This window comes from Armigeres subalbatus, chromosome 1 (genome assembly GCF_024139115.2).
Source record: "Armigeres subalbatus isolate Guangzhou_Male chromosome 1, GZ_Asu_2, whole genome shotgun sequence".
Classification (NCBI taxonomy): domain Eukaryota; kingdom Metazoa; phylum Arthropoda; class Insecta; order Diptera; family Culicidae; genus Armigeres; species Armigeres subalbatus.
The window spans coordinates 249163221-249190589 of record NC_085139.1 but is presented as its reverse complement, the minus strand read 5'-3'; the positions used below and the strand labels follow the sequence as shown (position 1 = coordinate 249190589).

General features: G+C 40.8%; 1 protein-coding gene across 4 annotated transcripts in view; it reads left to right on the top strand.

Moving 5' to 3' along the window:
- LOC134206497 (serine/threonine-protein kinase tousled-like 2) overlaps positions 1-27369 on the top strand; it is a 383046-nt gene that overhangs the window by 87841 nt on the left and 267836 nt on the right. The window contains exon 1 of one of the 4 annotated variants that reach the window (XM_062682228.1): positions 25037-25057. The exons of the other annotated variants lie outside the window; for them this stretch is intronic. Coding sequence (XP_062538212.1) covers positions 25055-25057 — 3 coding nt within the window. The 5' untranslated portion in view covers positions 25037-25054. Of the gene's footprint in view, positions 1-25036; positions 25058-27369 lie in introns of those variants that run through there. 4 annotated transcript variants of the gene reach the window in all.

Here is a 27369-nt window from a genome sequence, read left to right as displayed (position 1 = left end):
TCTACTCACTACTCACCTCGCGCTCCTCATTTTTTACAGTGAGAAATTAATTGAGGAATGAGAATAGAAACGTCTCTCTACTTACTCCTAATTTCTCACTTTTCAAATGACCTATCCAGCCAAATGTCTTATTCGGCCAAATGACCATTTCGGCCAAATGACCCTTTCGGTAAAACGACCCTTTTGGCCAAACGACCCTTTCGGCCTACTGACCCTCCTTTCGGCCAAATTACACCTTCGGCCTAATGACCCTGTCGGCCAAATGGTATATTCGGCCTAGTGGCATTCGACCCTTTCCCCTTTTTTTGACACCTATTCTCAACCAACAAGTTGTATTCGAATGGGAATCGTGTCTTATCATTTCATATTAAAAATTGGCTGGGCCGGACTATGGACTCAAAAGTTATGGTAAAAATACTATTTTTTCCATAATACATCAGAAGGTCACTAGTGATTTGATTATCCGGAGTAAAAAAATCGATACTCCGGATAATCGAGTCCGACCTGTACTTATAAAAATCGCCTTTTTCACGAATGGAAGTTGCTAAAATTCGAAATACTGACATCTGGAATGCAGAGTATAGAATTGAGGAACACGAACGAGCTTTGCAAAAGCAAGTTGCAGACCAAGTACGGGAGGTCATGGAGAAAGAAAATTACTTGACAGCAGACTTCTTTACAACACGTAAGAATGTGACGATGCGTAGCTCAGTTTTGCTTACGAGGATGTTTCTTCTTCTTCTTATTGGCATTACGTCCCCACACTGGGACAGAGCCGCATCGCAGCTTAGTGTTCATTAAGCACTTCCACAGTTATTAACTGCGAGGTTTCCAAGCCAGGTTACCATTTTTGCATTCGTATATCATGAGGCTAACACGATGATACTTTTATGCCCAGGGAAGTCGAGACAATTTCCAATCCGAAAATTGCCTAGACCGGCACCGGGAATCGAACCCAGCCACCCTCAGCATGGTCTTGCTTTGTAGCCGCGCGTCTTACCACACGGCTAAGGAGGGATGTTTACTCAGTTCATTTTTACCTCTACTTAACTCCTAAGCAGTACGTTTTAGGTTGTTAGTTCTGATACTAAGTGAAACTTTGTGGGAACCGGTTGAGAACCCCTGACTACAACAACTTCAAAAACAACGACAACAACAACTCCAAAGACTACTACAACAACTTCTAAATCAACAACCACAACTACCAAACCCACAACTACAACAACCTCAAAACCAACGACAACAACAACTCCAAAGTCTACTCGTAGGCAGGGTTGTAAATTTTCGGCAGCACTGGAAGAAGGTGATGTTTCTTTATATCATGTTTTTATTCCCGGAGAGGCAGAAAAGTAAACAACAGAACTCACATCACCCACTGCGCCACGAAGATGAAATTTACCACAGCAAAATGTACACATTCACCCAGCAAATTGAAAAAATTCACCACGCGTTTAAATGGGCCACTCACAGTCATACGGTAAGGCGCGAACTGAGCAGCATGTCAGAGCGACTTGTGAGTGGCTGAATGCGAAATTGAACGGTCGGTGTTGGAAATGATTTTTCGGCTGCACCCAGTCGCACTCACCACAGCGGCGATGAAGGCGACTGCAGATTATACTGAGATCCATGTTTTTCACTGCATTGACTGTGAAATATTTCTACCCTGCTCGTCGGTATTACCATGGGAGCAGTGGTCCTCAACACGGTTTCACTTCAGGGCCGTTTTCCAACTCGATTCTCCCGGATATTTCTTCCTATAATTGGTGGCAAGGCGGACATACAGCAACGAAATGGCGGAATACAAGATTTTCTTTAAAACTACAAAATTAACACAACAAAGTTAGGATTTAGCAGGCCATACAAATTTAATTAAACTAATTTGGACACATTTACAATTTGGGGTTTGTGTTTTATTTAATTTCTTTTTGTTTGAGCTCACCGTTGCGGCCGATGCAGGAACCGTTGGCATGCTTACTGGTTGGTATACAGGACCATATTGCGGGACTCCTTGTAGAATATCTGCTTGAAATTTCTTCTTCTGTTCTTATTTTCTTTTCTTACATTCCCACACTGGACAAGGGAATCACTATACCGACGGTTTGGCTGTCATAGCGTTATCCACAGTTCCGAGTCCGGGGAGTGGTACGAATTTTGCGCGCACTGTTAGTGGTCGTATCAAGCGAGCTCGCACCTTTAGAAACGAACAATCACAGTCTTTACGGAATACCACTAGTATTGTTCGTTCGACCACTGTCCCTTGTGTCACTTTGTCACTGCAGTTTAAATGTTCACCACTGCTCGCTTGATTTCGTGGGTACGTTGTATGGCCAAAACGAAAAAAACGCGACTAGGATTAACTTTTTACTTTTGGCGCAAATTCCTAATCGTTTGTGGTGACTTTCGAAATTGACCCGTACTATTTAGCTATTTAAGGTATTTTTAATTTAGTGGTATTTTACTGTTTTAGCTTCACCTTTTAGTTCGTAAGTTTTATCTAGTTTTAACTTTAGCTGTTAAGTTCTCAAAACTAGTCACTAACTTACGCGGAACTACTACGGTTAGTATTATTAACGAACTACACCGCGAACCGTCACAATAGTCTTCACTCCTCCGGACTGTATTTGAAAAAAGAGACCAATCCTATTTGGGGAATCCCTTTTATATCATCCTCGATTACTCATTATCATTCGATGACTAGGCAATCCCCAGACGACGATGATGGCGGCCACGAAGCAGATCATGGTTGTAGTAGAGACGATATAATACTATAAAATATTTTGGTTGATATCCTATACTAATTTACTAGTTTACTCCGACACTGACTGCATGCTAAGCCTTAACAATTTAAAATACCCTTACACTTGTTTCCGCATTGTTATTAATAAAAAAAAAATACAAAGAAAATAAATAAGCAATTGAATAAATAAACTACAGATGAATAAAGAATTAAATATACAAAATAAATAAATAGAGAAAACTATGTGAAAAAAAAATGAATATATAAATGAATTAATGAATAAAATAAAAACTAAATAAATGAATAAATAAATAAATAAACTAAAGTCGGAGTAAAAGTAAAAGTTCGTTTCTTCAAAATAAATAATAATTCTGAAGATATCAACCAAAAGCTACTGTACACAAAATAAACATCACTCAAACACTAAAAGTGGAGACAGACATTTATTTTACATTCCGACGTTTACAACAACACAAGACATTTAAAACAATGTTCTATTTGGGCTAAACCACTAACTGGCCTTCCCACCAAATAATCTATTGTGACCCGAAAATGAACGGTCACAGTTTGGTCTTTGTTTATTTGTATACATTTATCTGACACTTTGGTGGTCTTAATGAACAATTAGGGCTTAATATACTAACTAACTAAGTTGACGTGGTATGGACACCAGGAAACCACACTTGACTCCAAAATGGATCGTACCAGCGAGCAATACAGTGATCTCAGACAGAATGGATCATGAAATTCTGAAGAAATTTTGAGTATGAATCCAAGCTGTCTATTTGCTTTAGAAATTACATCAGAGTAGTGGACATGAAATGTGAGGCCACTATCCAGCATAACGCCCAAGTCTCGTACTTTCGTTACTCTTTGCAACGGCTGGTCTGCGATGGTATAGTCAAAGACTAATGGTTTGGTCTTTCGATGAAACGAGATGATACTGCATTTAGCAATGCTAACTATCATGAAGTTTCTGGAACTCCACATTACAAAACAATCTACCATCTTCTGAAGCTCCAGGCAATCTTGTAGACTCTTAATTATTATCTAGATTTGACATTGTCTGCGAAAAACGATCGGCATCCAGGTGGTAACAATATAACGATTTCGTTTATGGATAGCACAGAAAGCAATTGGCCAGATTACTTCCTTACAAAAAAAAAAAAAAAAACGTTTCAGACTGTTCGGTTCCTATTTTGACACACAGTGTGTGATTAGACAGGTACGATTTCAACCATGAGACAATAGCGAGGAAAACGCCAATTTTCTGCAATTTAGCAAGTAATATTCCAAGGTCAACACGATCGAATGCTGCTTTGAGGTCAGCATAGACAGCATCAAGCTGAACACAAGAATCCATGCTACGTAAGCATATGGAAAGGAATTGAACTAAGTTCGTTGAAACATATCTCTTTGGAAAGAATCCGTGTTGATCACAGGAAATGTAACGCCGGTAACTAGCCAACAGAGCATCATTCACAATAATCTCGAACACCTTCGAGCTAGCACACAGCGAAGCAATGCCACGATAGTTTTGAATGTCTGCCTTGTCACCTTTCTTATGGACAGGGAACATAACCGATGATTTCCAAGAAGTAGGGAATTTTCGTTGCGCCAAGGAATTATTGAATATAACAGTGAGTGGATATACAAAAGCATCAGCGCAGCGTACAGGCGCACTTATCCTTAAGGTGCATTTCCATCGGCAAATCATTTCCTTTCCTTTTGGAATTAATGAAAGACCAAAACTGCTTCGGGTTCCTACGGAGGTTGGACTGTGTACGGATCACGTATCGCTTGTAAAGAATACGGTTGTACAGGCGATAACTGTTACTCGCCTGAGTGAATACCCGCTTCAAGAATGGACAACGAGATCGACAGTAACTACGTAAAACTTTTGACCTCGCTCGTTTCAACTGACGTAATCGGGAATTCGACCATGGTGGCTTAGGGGCAGGTCGACGAAGAGGAGCGCAGTCAAGGATGGCTTGATTCAGCTGCTCATTGAAGTAATCCACTGCGTCATCCACGCAAGTTGCCGTATCGAGAGCTCGCCAGTCAATGGCTGAGATTGTCTCACACAAAGTAGTGTAATCGGCGCGATGAAAATCCAGGCTATGTAGATCCGCGACATCTTCGTACACCGTTGGGAGTTTCAGTTGAATGGTGATCTCAAGGGTCGGATGGTTCAGATAGAGGTCGATCTACAGGGTGTTCAATAAGTTCGAATACAAATGTTTGATCATTGTGTTTGTAAGCCCAATGTACATATTCTGTATGAGTATTGGTGTCAGCGTTAACGGTATATATTCTGTCACTTGTTTGTTTATTACGCGCGGTGAAAATGGATTGGGGCATTGTAAACAGCATTTTTTGAAGGTCAAGATCATTGCGGTGTACTACACAACTGAGATTTTGGGGAAGATTGATACCCCCAGTGGCCCGGTGATAAGACGGAGATCAGCCCTACATGTTCCAATAGGACAAAACTTTGCGACCTCCCAGCTTCCCGGATTTGAACCCTCTTAACTTTCTTGTTTGGTCCTTTATTATGTTAAGGCTGTACGAATACACAGGGGCGTCTCGTGGACTTTTGCTACACCTGTTCTACCATGCTGATAAAAAAAATATTCATCAAGCTGTGTGGTTTTGAATGAAAGTTGTACATTTAATCTAATATTACAACCTTTTCTTGTACAACTTAACCAAATATTACAAGAAAAAAAAACAATTTAATTAGAAAGGATTTACAAAACAATAAATAGCTTATTAATCTCTTTTGTTTCAAAAATGTTTTCAATTTAGATGCACTTAAAATTTTAAACTCTTGCAAATCGTCCAAAATCTAACTTGGTAACAGTTGGCAATAACTGGATATTGCTCAGAATATTGAGATGAGTGACGTTTAGCGCTCGCACACTAATGTGCAATTCGTCATGTGTAAATACATGTTTGTTTTCCTTCTGCTCATATCCTCAAAAATGATCGGGTCATCACAATGATTTCAAAAGAGTCAAAAAATATATGGAAATATACTCATTTTTACCCAATCTTTGCTGAGTTGCACCATCTAGGAGTGTTTGTTTTCCTTTTATCGGCACTCACACATTCGGACGTGAGAATCTCAATAGATCTTTCAAATCTCGGCTCATTCCACCATTCGGGGTATACGGGTCCCATCGCCGCTAATATTTAAACTCTCACATATTTGTTGCTATGAAAGAAATGTTATTAACCATTATTAGTATAGTAATTATAGTATATGATTAGTATATAATTATACAATTATTGTTTGATGCGACCCCAGATTGTGACGACCAATGAGTCACATTTAGAAGCTGAAATGTGTTCCAGTTATTTAATTATTCAAATTTAGTGAAAACTATATACCTTTTTCTCTATGTTGATTGATTTTGAGTATTCATAAAAAAGCATTATTTAATGTCTCTTTTGAAAACGCAAACATTAATTTGATATTGTTCTTGATGCATTGCATATTCATCAGGAGAAAGAAGAAAAACAAACTGTTTCCAATCATCGAAGTATGAACGAAAGCGTGCGCGGTGCGCCTTTCGGCAAAGCACAGCCCGACACTGCGATCGAGTTTAACCGAAGGTGCGTCGGGTCGTTGATTGTTCTCGCAGCGCGTCGAACGGGTTTGACTCCTGCGCGCATAGCAGAACTTGCATCTAAAGGCTGATGACATACTGGGAGAGAAGAGAAGCGATTAGAAGAGTTGAGAGGGAAGCGAAGCGTCCGCGTGAAAGCTACCTCAATGAGCGATGTATGGAAATCGCTTATACCTGTCATAGTGGAAGCGATGAGAAGAGGCGAGAAGCGGTAGCCAAAGAGGTGAAGCAGTTCGTAGAGTGCTTTGCCGCGCGAGATCGCAAAGGATCACTTCTGTATGTTTGTTGATTTGAATTTCACCCTCGTTCGCAGTTGTTTAAAATGGCTGTGGGTGAAAAGTATTGCGGGAGAGGAAAGTAATATTGTTTATTTTGGTAATTTGGTTAATGAAAACATTAAAATATGTATGGTTTGAGCTACATGTACGGAGCAAATCTGATGATTTTCATAGTAGCGGTACTCATTAGAATTGGGAATATTGTGCAAATGTATCTGGTGCAGTCCATACATTTAGAAACACTTTGAAACAAAAAGCACGTATTTTGCTGTTACCACAGACAAATGGATGTTGAACTTGTTATTTTAATATCGTTCTCGTATTTAGGATTAGTTTTAAATGATAGATTTTCCACGCATCTGTAATGCGCGTTTGAAACGAAAGAAATTGTTGTGTTCAATCGCTTTGATATTTGATTTTACACTGGAGTCAGTTTTACGCGGAAGATACGTACCGTGTATCTTGAAAAGCCCGTTATATTGCGTAAATCTAGATACCGCAGAAAAAACAACTTCAACGAAAATCGGGTTTGCGCAATTTTTGCTTATGTCCGCATATTAAAACTTCGAGAACAATCCGATAGATAAGGAAATTTTTGTCCCAATTTTTTGCCGGCCATTGGTGGGAAATGGTTCCCCTTTTTTCTGCGGATTTTTGGGATTTGCGTTTGTTTACGCCGTTTTTCGAAAAGGTTGCCGAGACAAAACGATTTTTGTGGAAGTTGTTTTCATGATGTACGTATCTCCGAGTACAAATCAACTTCAGTGTATAGAAATATTGTAAGAGGAACATCCATAAAATACGTAACGCTTGAAGCTTGTCAGTTGTCGGCGAAGTATGACGCTCCATACAAAATTTTCAGATGTTTCATACAAATAGTGTGATGTAGGGGGGGGGGTTTGAAAATGTCCCGTTACGTAATTAATGGATCTTCCATAGGAGCAAACGTAAAATAGGAATAAAACATGGCCCAAAAAGTTTTACCATAGCTACGCCCTACGTCTGTTTGTATGTGGTGATAATCTATCGCTCACATCATAAAATCGGTTTTCAATTGCGACATTCTATAAATCTCCCCAACACTCTTCTCTTTGTGCTAAATGTGCTTGGAGAAGCAAAATATTCTACATCTGAGGAAATCCATGTTTTTACACTTGTATTTGTTGCGAGATCAACACTCTGAAAAACGCTTTCAGTATGTCATGGCTCGCTTTGATCGCCGCTTCACTTCGCTTTGCTTATCTCCAACCTCTTCGCTTCGCTTCTCTTCGCTCCCAGTATGTCATCAGCCTAAACGTGCTTGCTTCGCATGCGAAAGAGGATGATGTGAGAAAACGGAGAAAGCTGGCAACGCTCACGCTGGTTCTCTTCGCGCGGAGAACGAGTGAACATACCAAGGAGGAAATTATTTCAAATCATTTGTCATGGCGCAAAACTTCAAATTTGACTTCTGGCAGCGCTGCTGTTGGTTCTTCATTATGGATCGTACGACTGGCAAAAGCTTTCTATGTGATGGGGTGTGGTGTGTCGGGGAAACAAACATTTAGCTGCAATTTGACTATACGCCAAGCATGTGGCGTTAACTTGATATTCCTACGAAATATTTTGTTTGTTTAGATGTTTAGATGTTAAAATCATTGGAAATATTACGTGAAACTTTGTTTAAAAAATTTACTGCGTAAATTATTTGCCCTAATAATTAATTGACAAGACATTAATTTCCTACTTCTGACCTAAAAATCGTTACCTGTTCCATGAACAGGTAGAACGTATGGACGAGTCGCCTCTGAATACAAGGTCAGTAACTTGGACCAGTTCAAGACGTAATTCTCAAAATCTGGAACGAAATGCCCATGCAGACCGTGCGTGCCGCTTGCGATGGACTTCAGAAACGTTTGAAGCTCGTGAAGAAGTACAAAATAAAAGTCATACCAGGAGAAATGTTACAAACGTTATAAAAAATACTTTCAATGAAATGTAACCGGGAAAAGAAATAATTTAATTACAATTTTTAAACATGTTTTTAAAAGTGTATTCGAACTTATTGGTTCCGTAGAATTAAAAACAGAAGATTCACTTTTGATGTTGTCATTTGCTAGAACCAAGTCAAGTATACGAGATTTGCGTAAGGATGTTCAAAACTGAAACAAAATTGAGGTAGAGGCCGGGAGGTACGATTGCTGCACATCCAAGACCGGGAACGTATTCTGCGCAGTAGACCAAACCAGATTGGATTGATTGTAATCTCCAAGCTGAATTGCGACGTCCAATTCATCCAAATCTGAATGAATTGCCCGAATAGATTCGACATGATTATTAATATCAGTGACATTTGTTCGCCGGTCTGGCGGTAGGTAAAGAACTCCGATGCTAGCAGTACCAGTGGGCATTTTAATCCTGATCCATAGTTGTTCGAGGGAGTCACAGACCGGTGCACCGGTGCACCGCGGTGTAGGATCTATGCAACAAACGCGTCGATACGGCAATTACAACGCTGCCCCCTCTTAATTTAGTGCAGTTTCGTAGGTTGCGATCGTTTCGAAAAAAATATATACGAGGTCCGAACAGCTGCGTAGACAAAATGCGGTCATCAAGCCATGTCTCTGTAAGGACTATGACATCGTAGAATGCATCCGAAACAGTTGAGAAGAAGCCATCAATCTTAGTGCGTAAGCCTCTAACGTTCTGATAGTATATTTTAAGTTGGCCTTCGGCTGAATCCGTACTATTACTGACAGGAAACTGGTGGACATCAAAGTTGACGGCGTCAGATGTTGTACTGCTACAATGTAAGGGTGCATCAGGCAGAGAGAATGAAGGACAGCTTGGGTACTTGCCTGCGAGGAGATTTCGGAAGACCCCTTCCCTATCCACGAGAACAGGGCCGGGGTGACTCTGATGACAGGAATCGATGGCGTCATGAAAAAGGCTGCTGATGTTGGATGGCGCGACTGTTTCGGGAGGGTTGGGGACTTCCTTACGGCTATCACAGGTGCACCCCGGTTGGTGTAAATCGCAAATAGGGCTTCCGTTGTTGCTGGTGCTGGAACATACTTCTTGGGCAGGGACGAAAGCCGTAGCTTTCACATTTGAACAGGTTGGATAAGTGACGGAGTAGATGGCGTTGACGTTGGTGTTGCTGCAATCCGACAGTGCATCAGGCAGATAATCAGAAGAACAGCTAGGGTACTTGCCTGCGAGGAGATTTCGGAAGACCCCTTCCCTATCCACGAGAACAGGACCGGGTGACTCTGATGACAGGAATCGGTGGCGTCTTGAAAAAGGCTGCTGAAGTTGGATGGCGCGTGTGGTTAAAAAAAATTGATTCTGCTTTCACACGCACAATCGATTCTGTTTCAGGTTCAGAGTGTCCTCCAAAAATTTGAGCTACTTTGAATAAAAAAATACTTTGTGAACGAAAGCGGATACAATTATTTAAAAAAATATCTCGCCCCCCCCCCTCGTATTTTCAAAACTTTCTGAATGAAATAAAACTCAGAAATATGAAAGAGAATAATTTTTAACTCAAGATTATCTGTCATTTAAGTCTCCCATTTCTTATTAACTTTGTTACTAAGGTCTGCCATTTTGAAATCATTGGATTTCGTTGGATTTCGAATCTAAAAATCATAATTCTTATTGGAGCTTCAAAATTTTCTTCTGCAACTCACGCCATGTTGAAAATCTCAAAAACTTTATATTAATTTATTATCCAACTGTTTCATGATTTTTAATTATTTTTAAGGGTCCTGCTAATGATGTATAAACTTTTTGAGTCCAAATGATTCTCTGTCTAGCAGGTAATTACATCATTCTGCCATTTTCATACAAGCTGCAGTTTTTCGGAAAACTTCGAGATAATATTAAACATTCTTGCCACAATACTATGTCATCCTTTCCTTGTTTACGTTAAAGATTGGCGTGGCCAGGAATAGTGGGTTTTAAATGAATAACATGAGTATCACCAGTTTCAATCGACGAATTACACTGTAAACAAGGCTGATGCAATTTATATTTCACTACCTGTTTATGAACTTCATACAAAAGTCACTATTTTCTCACTTTTTCTGTAACAAAATGGCACTATTTGGTCACATTTTTCTTCATCGTTGGTCACTAGAGTCACTATTTTGAACGGCATTCATCGCTACCAGCCCTGCAAACGGCTTTTTAACTGACTTGTGATATATTATTCGTACAAGAAAAACGGGAATCATATCATATCAATTCTTACGTAAATTTGTTGTAGGATATCCTCAGTTGAGGGAGGTTGAGGGATACCAGATACGATTTACGATCAATTAAATCTGCTAAACGATAGATTAGGCAGAAAAATGGGTATTTTTTGTTGGCGCTTGGTGTGATTTGGCAGAACCCCCGACCAATTGTATCTGTGGAAAATGTGTATAGGTGCAACAAAGGTGATGTATATAATTTTGTAATTAGGTACATACATAAAAAATCTCAAACTCGTTAAATTTCAGTTTTTTTTAATTGTTTTGTGAACTTCTTAGAACTCTCGCTGCTTTCTTTTCCTCCGCCAGCGTACACTTACGTTTGACATAATTTTGTATTCCTTCAATGCTGCTTTTATGGCGGGATCGGTCAATATTTCTGGCGATAGACATTTACTAAATTTACAACTCGTCCAACCTGCCCTTTCGATCAACCAGCCCCGTTCTCCCGTACATAATAATTTTGATTTGTAACAAGCGTTTTCGGAAAAGGGGGCCCTCCTTAGCCGTGCGGTAAGACGCGCGGCTACAAAGCAAGACCATGCTGAAGGTGGCTGGGTTCGATTCCCGGTGCCGGTCTAGACAATTTTCGGATTGGAAATTGTCTCGACTTCCCTGGGCATAAAAGTATCATCGTGTTAGCCTCATGATATACGAATGCAAAAATAGTAATTTGGCTTAGAAACCTCGCAGTTAATAACTGTGGAAATGCTTAATGAACACTAAGCTGCGAGGCGGCTCTGTCCCAGTGTGGGGATGTAATGCCAATAAGAAGAAGAAGAAGTTTTCGGAAAAGATCTACTTGTGTATGTACGTGTTTATGTGTGTATTGATTCAACCCTATGCTGCCGTTAATTCTGATCAAATTATATGCAACGAAATTCATTTACTTGCTCTGAATCTAATTCGGATCAATTGAGACGTTGTTTATTAATAGAACATCGCCTGCCGCTGCGCAACCTTATTAATCTGAAGCAAATGCGTCAGCCGAAAGATCAACCTACTTGTCATTATTTGACTCATTTCTATCCGCACCATGTGTGTGGGGGTCCCATTCGACGCCGACGACGACTACCTATCGATTCGGCGGATGGAATTGCTGAACCCCCACCCAGTCGGTGTGCGCATTTGTCCAAATTGTACTGCTAGCTGGAGAGACTACACTTGCGACTGTTACGACAAGCTGCTCGTCGGCGGAGCCCAGTTATCTATGATTTATTGCAAATGAGAAGTCAGCTTGCTGGCCATTATTTGGAAAGAGCGAAGCCGCACAAATAAAAAAAATGCACATTCGAAGTAGTGCTACGGCAGTGTGTGACGAAGCTGACGGTCGACCGTTCGGTCAGTGACCTCCCCGGGGTTGTTGGTGCGCCAGTACCTGGGGCCCATGATGGCGAGGGCCCAACTTGGGAGGAAAACTCACAAAAGCACTGCGCCGGGCGGCGATGATGGTTGCTTCAGAGGCACATAAACAGTCGACCGCCGTCGACGATGACGACGGTACACTACACACTGGGTGACTATAGAGAGCTGCTGCTGCGGCTCGTTTGCGTTGCAAGATGAGGTTCTGTTCGTTGCACTTTTGTTGTTGTTGCTGTTGTATTCTCATTCGTTTCATTTTGAACTATGCGCCACATCATCAACAACTGTTAGTTCTGGGTTGTATTCGGTTCATGGCATAGTCGAGAGCTCATGGTTTGGTGTGGTTTCTGTCTCTATACAGTGTCGGTTACCTATGGATGGTGTTGCTATTGAAGCCGAGAACCAAAATCGAGACAGGCGGTGGGGGGAGCGCTAGGCGAGAAGTCAAAAAGTTTCCCCATCGCTGTGGAACTCAATGCTGGCAAAATTGTTTTCGGTTGAAAGGAAGGTTCATAGAAATAAGAGAAGAATCGAAACTTAAATCAAATATGGCTTCACATTCCGAAACTCCTATGAACGTTTACTTAAAGCAGAATTAAGAATTGAGAATGAATCAGAGTGATTCTTTTATTTAAAAGCATCTGAGTAATTTTATTTCCACTGAATTTTATAAAATTGTGACTTCTATTCCAAACAAATCGAATACATGTAGCAGACGATTGACATGTTTGTTTTGATTGTTACGTTTATTCGTCACATAAAAAATAATAAAGTGGCGAATTTTCCTTTCGGGAATTGTTGACTTCCTCCCTTTGACATTTGATGAATTTTTCCTTCAGTAATTAGTGAATTCCCCTCCGGGAATTGCTAAATTCCTCTCCGGGAATTGCTAAATTCCTCTGCGGGAATTGCTAAATTCCCCTCCGGGAATTGCTAAATTCCCCTCCGGGAATTGCTAAATTCCCCTCTGGGAATTGCTAAATTCCCCTCCGGGAATTGCTAAATTCCCCTCCGGGAATTGCTAAATTCCCCTCCGGGAATTGCTAAATTCCCCTCCGGGAATTGCTAAATTCCCCTCCGGGAATTGCTAAATTCCCCTCCGGGAATTGCTAAATTCCCCTCCGGGAATTGCTAAATTCCCCTCCGGGAATTGCTAAATTCCCCTCCGGGAATTGCTAAATTCCCCTCCGGGAATTGCTAAATTCCCCTCCGGGAATTGCTAAATTCCCCTCCGGGAATTGGTAAATTGGTAAATTCCCCTCCGGGAATTGGTAAATTGGTAAATTCCCCTACGGGAATTGGTAAATTGGTAAATTCCCCTCCGGGAATTGGTAAATTCTCCGGGGTGGTAAATTCCTCCGAATTAGTAAATTCCTCCGAATTGGTAAATTCCTCCGAATTAGTAAATTCCTCCGAATTGGTAAATTCCTCCGAATTGGTAAATTCCTTCCGGGAATTAGTAAATTCCTCCGAATTGGTAAATTCTCCGAATTGGTAATTCCCCTCCGAATTGGTAAATTCCTCCGGGAATTGGTAAATTCCCTCCGGGAATTGGTAATTCCTCCAGAATTAGTAAATTCCTCCGGGAATTGCTAAATTCCCCTCCGGGAATTGCTAAATTCCCCTCCGGGAATTGCTAAATTCCCCTACAGGAATTGGTATTTTCCTTCTCGAGGAAATGCTTACAAATTCCTTTATTTAGTTTTATCTAGCGATATTTGCAAAAATATCAAGAAACGTGTTGTTTCATGAATAATTTAATATATTGATAGCTTCAGAAACGCTGTGCCTGTTAAATATTCAACCACAACTCAATAATCTGTGATTGTAACTCGTAGCTTCGTATCTGCCGCCATTCCGTTTCAGTTTCTAAATACAAATCTGTTGCACCATTCAATTCAATCAAGGCCTTCCACCAGCAGGCTCTCGGCGCTCGACAAACGAGCACTCTCAGCGGCCTTTGTTTCAAACAAAGTTAAAAGTCAATAAAATCGAACAACATTCCACCCCCTACTGCCCTGGCATCCCAACCTTTAACTCAACCCATCGATCGGTTGGGTTCAGAAAACCACCACCACTTCGTCGAATCACTATACAATACGTTCAGTTCAGCTACATGCCATCCATATTGTTAAGTGTATGATTATTATTAGTTATCGCTGCGGTGGTGCTGTTTGTTTTGTCCGGTGATTTCACCGACATCAGCATTCCGCAGATGAGCAAAAGATCGACGGCGACGGTCGAAAATGAATACCTGTGCTGCACACGAAACAAGCTAATTCCACGTTATAAAATGGCCCTCTCGCCGTCGCATCGGTTAAACTGGACCAGCACGAGATTTGTGCTAATTTTCACTTCCTTTCAGTTCAGAGTATGTTTTGTTTAATATGTATGCTGTACTGCCCCGCAGTATCTAAGCCAACGCAATGTACGTCATTGTTCGGGGCATTTTGTGCCTTTCCATATTTACGTACGACGTCAGTGGAGTACAATCCGCATTTACAGTCGTGGTCAGATTCATTCGCCAATTAGCTGGGGTACATGCATTAGGGTGTGATGTGTTACCTGAAAGAGAGATGTTTCTCGAGACTTTTCTTGAAAATTAAAAGATAAAATCCAACTAGCAAAGAATTCCTTCTGGGGAATCGCCGAATTTCCCCATGGGGGATTGTCAAATTACCTCATTGGGGATTGACAAATTACCCCGTGGGGGATTGACAAATTACTCCGTGGCGGATTTTCACAGAGATGGTGAGTTCTCCCTCGGGAATAGAATTCTCTCCTCGAAGGAAAAATTTCTCAATGAATTATGATTCCTTCAAAATTGTTAAGCATCCGCACCCTGTTCCACAGGTTAACAAATACTTTTGGATAGCAATTGGAATGTGATATTCCATTCCGTATCCACTTCAATCCAAGTCATGATCATTAGCCTTTCTCCTCCATCCTCTCGTCTTCTCTTCCTCGCATCCCCAAACTCATTGGGCATTCTCGGACTTCATTTTAAAAAGCGCTGTTACTAAATCAAAGCACAACAGTTAGCTAGCTGGACTTCTTCGCAAGAAGTAGTTCATCAAAACATGGCGGGCCGATTGCGTGACGCGACAATGATGGTGTCGTCGCATTCCCTAAGCACAAATCACGCCATTTTCTGCCCAAACAATCGCACTCGCCGCATTCTATTTCTAAATATTCCCATCTATTTATATTTGCTTGAAATTAGGTGCGAATGCGACCGCCAGCGTCTGCTGCATAAACGACGCAAGAAGAGACACGATATGTGTCATCCCGACTCCGATCTCGGATGAAAATTATTATCATTTTGGGCGATGATCGATCGGGCCGAACTGAACGGGCGTATGAATGTGCGAAAGATGTCACAACATGTCACTCACTCGATGAGTCAAAAAACGACGACGACGACCGTCGAACGGTGGGCGGACAGTTTGGCAACAGTGCGCCCAAGACCGAACGCGCGTACTGATTTTATTCTCAATTATATTGTGATGTTGATGTGGCGATAATTGATGATGACTTCGAACGGCGATTGGCTGCTAATAGTAACGTTCGTAATCGTAAATTTATTATGATGTTGATTCGATTTATCGGCGGAATTTCACACGTCCTGGGTACAGCTCGTATCGGTTATAGTGTTGCCAACTTCAAAGAATAAAAGATTTGAAGAATTGGGCAAATGAAGAAAGGAAGAATTTATGAAATAAAAAGGATATTTAAAAAAATTGAAGAATTGAAGAATCTAAAAATTGGAGAATTGAAGAATAGAAGATTTGAAGAATTGAAAAATTGAAGAATTAAAAAATTGAAAAATTGAGAAATAGGAGAAGTGAAGAATTGAAGATTTCAAGAAGTGAAGAATTGAAAAATTTATGAGTTAAAGGATTGCAGAATTAAAGAATTGATGAATCAAATAATTTAAGAATCGAGAATTGGAAGAATGGTAGAATTGAAGTATTATAAAATTAAAGAATTTATTAATTGAAGAATTAAAAATTTAAATGATTGAAGAATTGGAGAGTTAAAGAATTTAAGATTCGAAGAATTAAATAAATGAATTAAATATTGAATTGAATAATTGAAGAATTGTAAAATTAATTAGCTGAAGAATTTTAGAATTGAAGAATTGAAGTATTAAAGAATTAAAGCATTGAAGAATTGGAAATTTAAAGAATTGAAGAATTGTGGAATTTAGAATCGAAGAATTTAAAAATTGAATATTTGAAGAATTGAAGAATTTATGAGTTTTAGAATTGATGAGTTGAAGAATTGAAAAATAAAAGATTTTTTTTTGTGGCTAGGAATTACAAAAATGCAGAATCGAACAATTTTAAAATTGAAAAAATGAACAATTGCAGATTGAAGATTTGCAGAATAAAAGATTTGAAGAATTAAAAAAAATGAAGAACTGAAAAATTAAAAATTTGATGAATTGAAAATTTAAATGATTGAAAAACAATTCGAGATTCGAGCAGATTCCTGCTCAGCATTCGAACAGAATCCTGCTCAGCATTCGAACAGAATCCTGCTCAGGATTCGATTAGAATCCTGCTCAGGATTCGAGCAGAATCCTGCTCAGGATTCGAGCAGAATCCTGCTCAGAATTCGAGCAGAATCCTGCTCAGGATTCGAGCAGAATCCTGCTCAGGATTCGAGCAAAATCCTGCTCAGAATTCGAGCAGAATCCTGCTCAGGATTCAAGCAGAATCCTGCTCAGGATTCGAGCAGAATCCTGATCAGGATTCGAGCAGAATCCTGCTCAGGATTCGAGCAGAATCCTGCTCAGGATTCGAGCAGAATCCTGCTCAGGATTCGAGCAGAATCCTGCTCAGGATTCGAGCAGAATCCTGCTCAGGATTCGAGCAGAATCCTGCTCAGGATTCGAGCAGAATCCTGCTCAGGATTCGAGCAGAATCCTGCTCAGGATTCGAGCAGAATCCTGCTCAGGATTCGAGCAGAATCCTGCTCAGGATTCGAGCAGAATCCTGCTCAGGATTCGAGCAGAATCCTGCTCAGGATTCGAGCAGAATCCTGCTCAGGATTCGAGCAGAACCCTGGTCAGGATTCGAGCAGAATCCTGCTCAGGATTTGAGCAGAACCCTGGTCAGGATTTGAGCGAAATCCTCCTCAGGATTCGAGCAGAATTCTGCTCAGGATTCGAGCAAAATCCTCCTCAGGATTCGAGCAGAATCCTGCCCAGGAATCGAGCAGAATTCTGCTCAGGATTCGAGCAAAATCCTCCTCAGGATTCGAGCAGAATCCTGCCCAGGAATCGAGCAGAACCCTGCTCAGGATTTGAACAGAATCTTGTTCAGGAGTCGAAAAGAATCCTGCTCAGGATTCGACCAGAATCCTGCTCAGGATTCGACCAGAATCCTGCTCAGGATTCGACCAGAATCCTGCTCAGGATTCGACCAGAATCCTGCTCAGGATTCGACCAGAATCCTGCTCAGGATTCGACCAGAATCCTGGTCAGAATTCGAGCAGAATCCTGCTCAGGATTTGAACAGAATCCTGTTCAGAATTCGACCAGCATCCTGTTCAGAAGTCGACCAAAAACCTGTTCAGAATTTGACCAAAATCCTGTTCAGGAGTCGAAAAGAATCCTGCTCAGGATTCGAACAGAATCCTGTTCAGGATTCGACCAAAATCCTGTTCAAGATTCGACAAAAATCCTGTTCAAGATTCGACAAAAATCCTGTTCAGGATTCGACCAGAACCATGTTCATGATTCAAACAGAATCCTGCTCAGGATTCGAGCAGAATCATGCTCAGGATTCGAGCAGAATCATGCTCAAGATTCGAGCAGAATCATGCTCAAGATTCGAGCAGAATCATGCTCAAGATTCGAGCAGAATCCTGCTCAGGATTGGAAAAAAAATTATTCAGGATTCGAACAAAATCCTGCTCACGATTCGAACAAATTTACTCAGGATTCGAACAGAATCCTGTTCAGGAGTCGAAAAGAATCCTGTTTAGGATTTGTACAGAATCTTGCTCAGGATTCGAGCCGAATTGAAGAATTGGAGGATTGAAGAATTGGAGAAGTAAAGAATTGAATTGGAGAATTGGAAAATTGAAGATTTGAAGAATTGAAGATCTTAGTAATTGAAAAATTGGAGAATTGTAGAATTGAATAATTAAATTGAAGAGTTGAATGATCGAAGAACTGAAGAGTTGAAGAATTGAAGAATTGATGAATTGAAGATTTGGTGGATTGAAGAATTGAAGAGTTGCGGACATTGAAGAATTTAAGAATTGGTGAATTGAAGAAATAAGAATTGATGAATTTAAGTATTGAAGAATCAAAGAAATACAGAATTCGAGATTCGAACAGATTCCTGCTCAGGATTCGAGCAGAATCCTGCTCAGGATTCGAGCAGAATCCTGCTCAGGATTCGAGCAGAATCCTGCTCAAGATTCGAGCAGAATCCTGCTCAGGAATCGAGCAGAAGCCTGCTCAGGATTCGAGCAGAATCCTGCTCAGGATTCGAGCAGAATCCTGCTCAGGATTCGAGCAGAATCCTGCTCAGGATTCGAGCAGAATCCTGCTCAGGATTCGAGCAGAATCCTGCTCAGGATTCGAGCAGAATCCTGCTCAGGATTCCAGCAGAATCCTGCTCAGGATTCGAGCAGAATCCTGCTCAGGACTCGAGCAGAATCCTGTTTAAGATTTGTGCAGAATCCTGTTCAGGATTCAAGCAGAATCCTACTCAGAATTCGAGCAGAATCCTGCTCATAATTCGAGCAGAATCCTGCTTAGATTTGAGCAGAATCATGCATAGGATTCGAGCAGAATCCTGTTCAAGATTCGGGCAGAATCCTGTTCAAGAATAGGACAGAATCCTGTTCAGGATTCGAACAGAAACCTGTTCAGGATTCGAACAGAATCCTGTTCAGGATTCGAACAGAATCCTACTCTGGATTCGAACAGAATCCTACTCTGGATTTGAGCAGAGTCCTACTCTGGATTCGTGCAGAATCCTTGTCAGGATTCGGGCAGAATCATGCTCAGGATTCGAGCAGAATCATGCTCAGGATTCGAGCAGAATCATGCTCAGGATTCGAGCAGAATCATGCATAGGATTAGGGCAGAATCATGGTCAGGATTCGAGCAGAATTATGCTCAAGATTCGAGCAGAATCATGCATAGGATTCGAGCAGAATCATGCATAGGATTCGAGCAGAATCCTGCTCAGGATTCGAACAAATTTATTCAGGATTCGAACAGAATCCTGCTCACGATTCGAACAAATTTACTCAGAATTCTATTCAGGATTCGAGCCAAATCCTGCTCAGGATTCGAGTAAAATCCTACTCAGGATTGGAACAGATCCTGCTCAGGATTCAAGCAATATAAGAATTGAAAAATTGTAGATTTGTAGATTCGAAGATTTGGAGAATTGAAAAATTGAAAAGTTGAAGAATTAAAAATTTGCAGAATACAAGAATCTAGAAATTGAAGAATTGAAGATTTGGATAACTGAAGGAATGACGAATTGAAGAAATGACGATTTGAAGAATTGAAGGAATAATGGATAAAATAACTGAAGAAATAATGAATAAAAGAATTGAAGAGCATTGAAGAATGGAAGATTTGAAGATTGGAAATTGCAGAAATGAAGAACTGAGGAATTGAAGAATTGCAAAATTTTAGAGTTTAAGGATTTAAAAATTCAAAATTGAAGAATTAAAGAATTGATTTTTGTGAGATTTAAAAAGCCGTGGAACTTATTATGCTAGTCGAGTTGGGCGTTAAGTAAAAAGTTATGCTGTTTCAAAGAATTGGGTCAATAATCCTCCCTCATTATTTCCATATAATTTTCTGATCAGCTGGCTACTCATAGCTCAATTAACTCTTTTCAATAAAACGGGCCGGGACCATTAAAGTACTAACAGATTCTGTTGCTTCACGTTTCTTCGGCCGGCAGGGCTTACACTCCAAGCCTAAAAAGCATTCTGCAAAGTTCGCGCACCACGCACTCTCAAACGCAATAATAAACTTTTAGACGTGCGTCGCGTCGTTTCGTTCGTGCGCAATTCTCCGCACAACATGACCGATCGCATCGTTTGAAGGGGGTCGCGCGGGGGAGGGGCTGGGTGTGCTGCTCTCGTTAAGGAAAGCAAACCTCGTCGCCTCCTCCTCGGTGCGTTTTTGTGCGCGCGATGTAAGTTGAAATGTGGCAACATTGCGCCCCGCGTGCTCTCCGAAAGCTCTAACCACCGGCAAGTAGGTATTATGTACGTGGTTTGGTTACTTGATGGTTGGTCAGAGGACCCCAACGGAGAGTGGTCAGAGAAGGGGTGGAGGGGTGTGCGGGAGGTCACCAACCACCTCATAATGCGATAATCGTCACATGTGAGATAGAGACTTGCAGATGAAGCTGGCCAATTATTCGTTCGCAGTTTTAAAACTCAATGATGATGTCAAACCGTTGTACGGTTTTAGGTAGTTTTTCAATCAATATGAAAGGTTTTCGAAAGACTTTGGAAGGGAGTTAAAAAAAAATCCGCGAAAAAAATAATGGAACCATAAGGGAGGTACTAAGCAAGATATGTAGTCAGAAAGAAGAGCCATGGGGGATCTTAAAGCAAATAGCATACTGATGGCGTTATATAGGATTGACCTGTACGAATCCAATTTAAAGATTATTGTTGCTAATGCTTTGATTCAGTTTCACAAACAACTAACAGAATCATATTCAGGATTCGAGCAGAATCCTGTTCAGCATTTATGCAAAATCCTGTCTAGAATTCAAGCAGAATTTTGTCCAAGATTCGAACTAAATCCTTTTCCAAATTCGACCAGAATACTATTCAGTTTTCGAGAAGGATTTGAGACGAATCCTATCTACGATTCGAACAGTAATTGAAATCCTGTCCAGGATTTGAACAGAATTCTGTCCATCATTCGTTCAAAATCCTTGTCAGAATTCGAGCGTAATCCTGTTTAAAATTTGTACAGATTTTTGTCCAGCATTTGCACAAAGTAATGTTCATAATTCGAGCAGAACCCTATTGAGGATTCCAGCAGCTCTGGAGTCGAGCAGAATCCTACTCAGAATTTGAGCAGAATCCGGCTCAGGGTTCGAACAAAATCCTGCATTGTATTCAAGCAGAATTCGAGCAGAATCCTACTCAGTATTCGAGCAGAATTCTGCTCAGGATTCGAGCAGAATCCTGCTCATAATTCGAGCAGAATCCTGCTCAGAATTCGAGCAGAATCCTGCTCAGAATTCGAGCAGAATCCTGCTCATAATTTGAGCAGAATCATGCTCAGAATTCGAGCAAAATCCTGCTCAGAATTCGAGCGGAATCCTGCTCAGAATTCGAGCAGAATCCTGCTCATAATTCGAGCAGAATCCTGCTCAGAATTCGAGCAGAATCCTGCTCAGAATTCGAGCAGAATAATGCTAAAAATCCAAGCAGAATCCTACTCAGGATTCGAGCAGAATCCTGCTCAAGATTCGAGCCGAATCCTGCTCAGGATTCGAGCAGATTCTTGCTTAGGATTCGAGCAGAATTCTTGCTCAGGATTCGAGCAGAATCCTGCTCAGGATTCGAGCAGAATCCTGCTCAGGATTCGAGCAGAATCCTGCTCAGGATTCGAGCAGAATCCTGCTCAGGATTCGAGCAGAATCCTGCTCAGGATTCGAGCAGAATCCTGCTCAGGATTCGAGCAGAATCCTGCTCAGGATTCGAGCAGAATCCTGCTCAGGATTCGAGCAGAATCCTGCTCAGGATTCGAGCAGAATCCTGCTCAGGATTCGAGCAGAATCCTGCTCAGGATTCGAGCAGAATCCTGCCCAGGATTCGAGCAGAATCCTGCCCAGGATTCGAGCAGAATCCTGCTCTGGATTCGAGCAGAATCCTGTTCTGGATTCGAGCAGAATCCTGCTCTGGATTCGAGCAGAATCCTGCTCTGGATTCGAGCAGAATCCTGCTCTGGATTCGAGCAGAATACTGCTTAGGATTCGAGCAGAATCCTATTCAGGGTTCGAACAGAATCCTGTTTAGGATTCGAATAGAATCCCGTTTAGGATTCGAACAGAATCCTGTTCAGGATTTGAACAGAATCCTGTTCAGGATTCGAACAGCATCCTGTTCAGGATTCGAACAGAATCCTGTTCAGGATTCGAACAGAATCCTGTTCAGGAGTCGAACAGAAACAGGATTCGACCAGAATCCTGTTCAGGATTCGAACAGAATCCTGTTCTAGATTCGAACAGAATCTTTTTCAGGATTCGAACAGTATCCTGTTCAGGATTCGAACAGAATTCTGTTCAGGATTCGATCAGAATCCGAACAGAATCCGGTTCAGGATTCGACCAGAATCCTGTTCAGGATTCGAACAGAATCCTGTTCTAGATTCGAACAGAATCTTTTTCAGGATTCGAACAGTATCCTGTTCAGGATTCGAACAGAATTCTGTTCAGGATTCGATCAGAATCCGAACAGAATCCTGTTCAGGATTCGAACAGAATCCGGTTCAGGATTCGACCAGAATCCTGTTCAATATTCGACAAGAATTCTGTTCAGGATTTGACCAGAATACTGTTCAGGATTCGAACAGAATCCTGTTCAGGATTCGAACAGAATCCTGTTCAGGATTCGAACATAATCTTATTCAGGATTTGAACAGGATTCCGTTCGTCATTCGAACAGCATTTTGTTCGGGATTCGAAAAGCATTCTGTTCGGGATTCAAAGAGCATTATGTTCTGGATTCGATCAGCATTCTGTTCATGATTAGAACTGTTTGGGAATCGAAAGAATCCCTTCGGGATTCGAATTTAAACGTGTTCTAATGTGTCTAATCTAACACGTGTTCTAATCGGGAATTAAACAGAATGCTGTTTGCGATTCGTACAGAATACTGTTCAGAATTCAAACAAAATCTTGTTTGGGGGTTTCGAACATAATGCAGCTCCGGATTCGAAAAGAATCCTTTTCGGGATACGTTTATAATCCCTTTCCTCCCTTTCGAATCGAACAGACTCCTGTTCAGGATTTCAGGAGAACAAACTAATTTACAATTCGAACACAATCTTAATCTGCATTCACATCAAATCCTATTCAGGATTCAAACAGAATCCTGATCGGAATTCGAATATGAATTTAAACAGCGGAATTCAAGAAGCATTCCGTATGGGATTCTGTTTGTGATTCAAACAGCCTTCTGTTCGGGATTGGATTAGAATCTTCAGAAAATTATTGAAGCTATTTTGGTAGAATGTCTTCAATGTCTAAGACGAGCAGAATCTTGCTCGGAATTAGAACAGAATCAATCTTCGAATTCGAACAGAATCCTATTCAAGATTCAAACACAACCCATTATGGAACTCAAACAGAATCTTGTACCCTGGATTAGAACGGAGTTCTGTTGAGAAATTCAACGGAATTTGATCACAATTTGAAAAGAATCTTGTTCAGGAATTTTAGTTACCCTATCATAATTTTACAATCAAGTTACGCTGGTGTTTCGCGTCTAAACAACCACTGTTTGACTTTCACTGATCGTGTTTTGAATTCAATTCGCAAAAAAAAAAGATCTCATTACTCAGGCCTTCGTTTCCAGTGCAACAGCAGAAACCAACTCACAGAGCCCAGCCGACTGCGCTACTACGAGAGGGGTACTGATGTTGCTATTTTTGCGTTGTATTTTTGTTCCCCTCCCTATTTCCAATCTGTGTCAAACCAATGCTGCTTTGTTTCCATCATTCTGCGATCGTCCGCCTCAGCTGAATCATTGCCGTTGATGTGCGACTCTGATCTGACTGCATGTCCACTTACTTGACTGTGTGACGTTTTATCTGAAAATGCTAAAATGAGAGATCAGCAGATACACGATGTTTCGATTCCCCAAGCCTGACAGTCAATAACTTTTAAAGTCATTAGGGAACGTCCACAAATTACGTAACGCTTAGAGGGGGGAGGGGGGGTCCAGTGAAGTGTGACAACTCATACAAAAAATTCAGACGCTTCATACAAAAAGTGTGACATAGGGGGGAGGGGGGGTTGAAAATTCCCTATTTTTGCGTTACGTAATTAATGGATCTTCCCTTATTCTGTCGATCTGCCAACAGCGATTGTATTGATGTTTACATTTCGGTTTGTATTACAAAATAAACATGCTGACAAGGGAAAGTGTTGCCATAAATACTTTGATTTTTTACCTCGTTGCCAAATTCATTGCCGCACCTATTATCCGACCATTTCCACACTAAACTGCGCTTCTCGTTACGTGTCACCCTGTCGGAGAGCGATGTGCGTCTGACTAAACAACCCTCCCATTTCTGTGGCAGCACGTCGTAAACAATCTCTCGATTACCATTACCATCGAATGGCTGCCATCAACATTTGTAAACACTACCGTGCGGTGTCAATTATTCTCGAAATGGTTTACGGCGGTCGTTTTGTTCGGTCGGAGTCGACTCGTCGAGATAATACATCACATGTCGGTGAGTGGTGACCTGACCCTTCCAAGGGGGTGATAAATTTAGAATCGATTACGCGATTAATCGGGAATTCGGGCCGCTCCATGCAATTGAACAGAGCAGGGGCTCAATTCATTTGTGGTGCCGGTTGACTGAGTCGGATGAGAGTAGAAAATCAGACCGTGAATGGATTGTGTACCGAAGAAAAGTGTACCATCGATCGCACAGAGGGAAGGAAAGAAGGACATCTAATGCATAAGTAGTGGAGAAGCGAGAAAAAAAAGTAATGAAAATAACAACGACAATAACAGTTGTAGGGGCGCAGTAAAACCGACGAATCGTTTGCGTGTGCAAATAAAATGGTGAGTGAATTATCTGCTCATTTAAATAGCGCTTGACCACTTGACGTGTAATTTATACTGCCGTGTTACGCTGGGCTTGGCTGGCAGCTACTGACTGAGGTGGTTGCCACTTTTGTCACTATTGACGTTAGATAGCGAAGCAGGCACAGCTGGATGACTGTTGGTGAAAGAGGACCATTAAAGGCAGCTACTGTGAATATGAATTTGAGTAGAGCGCACTTTGTTTCAATAAATCCAACAAGATGGATGCGAGATTAAATCGATCATGAACATATTTTCTCATCTTCATTAAGTTTTTTGATTTTATGAGTGGGATATTTTATGGTGATTAATTTGAAAACCGAGACACCCGTTTGACGATGAGGGGAACTCTGGTTTTTACGTTATTTCATTCTTCAGTTGTTTTATCTGATAACTCAGTTATTTTATTGAAATTTGAATATTTTCGACAATAATTTGAGGAATATTTTTTCTCATTGGTAAGTTTTTTATCTTTCTCACTAGTTTTTTTGTCTTTATTAGCGAGACTTTCAGACTTTCAGCTCGTCTCGTTCTCACTAGTTCTGTTTCATTTCTCATTTTTTGCTGCTCATTTACTATTTTGCGCATCTATCATTAATCATCTTCCTTTATTTTGTATTTTCGGTATTCGATTTGCATAGTAGGAACGATGTGAGTTCCAAGTGTATGTTCTGCTACCTACGGTAGAAGTCTGAATTTCCGTCGAAAACAAGGCATGTTCCGATTAATTGATATTGTGTTGTATCTTGTTGCGAATTCGGGGTTTATTGGTGAAATTATTTTATAGGAATCCAAGCCGTATAGCTTATCAGAGTAAGTCTATATCAAACGAAGATTGAAGCGGGTTCTCCTCCCGTACATCTTGGTGGAGATGCAGAGGTGAACATGGTTTTCAGACAGTGAAAGTCGTCTACTAATAGTTTTTTTATTCCTGTTACAAAGGCTGTGTCGTAGTTTCGCTATGCAATTTTACTGATTTTATGATTATTCTCGAATAGGACTATGTAACAACGTAGAAAGTTAGATGGGTAGTCGGAATTCGAAGTCTTATTTACTAATAAATCACTAGAGGTCAAGGCTTGACGGTTCCTCTCGAATCCAAAAAGATCGAATAAAAGGAAAATTTGGTGGAAATATTATTAACATGGATTCTTCTCTTCTATCTAAACACACGAAGCAAATATTAAACTCATTCAACAAATTTAGTAACTCCCTTCAACATTTCACCTAGACTAGGGACGCCCACTTTCCGCTAGTATCATGGGATATCCCAATCCCCTTAACACAGTCTAGTCCATCCCGTCAGAGACCTACAGCCACGACCCTGTACTTGACTCCGGAGAGGGGATCTTTAAAAATCGTCCATCAGGCAAGTTTGCAACTATTGTGCTATTCCTTGTTCCCAGTAACCTTTGTACTGCAGAACCGCTCTCAATTCTAACCGTTCGACAACCGGACGCAAGCTTAGCACAAGCTCCATGGAACTTCTACACACTGTATATAAAGCAGTGAATCGAGAATTGTCAACGCCTGCACCACCACTATGTACAGATTCACGGAGCCATCCATAAAAAAATGTCGTTTTGAACAGTTGATCAATCAGCGTTAAGGGTAAGTGCCTGAAAAATGGGCTAGACTTTTCCACTCGTTGTTGTCCAAAAAAAAAAGTATTTTGACCATAACTTCTGAGCCCATAGTCCGAACCGGCAAATTTTCAATAGGAAATAATGGGACAGGATTCTGCGTTGAATGCATTGTTGCGTTGTTGCAAGCAAATCTGTTAAGGGTAAGTGCCTGAAAAATGGGCTAGACTTTTTGCGAACTTTTGGGCACATACACACACACACACACATACACACACACATACACACCCACAGACATCACCTCGATTCGTCGAGCTGAGTCGATCGGTATATAACACTATGGGTCTCCGAGCCTCCTATAAAAAGTTTGTTTTTGGAGCGAACATATAGCCTTTACGTATACTTTGTATACGAGAAAGGCAAAAATTGAAAAAAAACGGTTTTTTCTCTTGGAACATTTTTGGGAGAAATTTTTCCAGATGATGAAAAATTTTTTCATCGAATTTTAACACCGGACGATACGCAAACGTTTTCGTAGCCAAAAATATTCCCCTATGGATGCAAAATAAGATCTAAATCGGACATGATTTAGGGGTGCTCAAAATTAATCAAAAAAAAATCTCACATGGGGGAAATAATGTTTTTGTTTTTTTTTTATGCCAAAGGACTCAAAATGCATGAAACCTTGAGATTTTTTTTTTTTTTTGA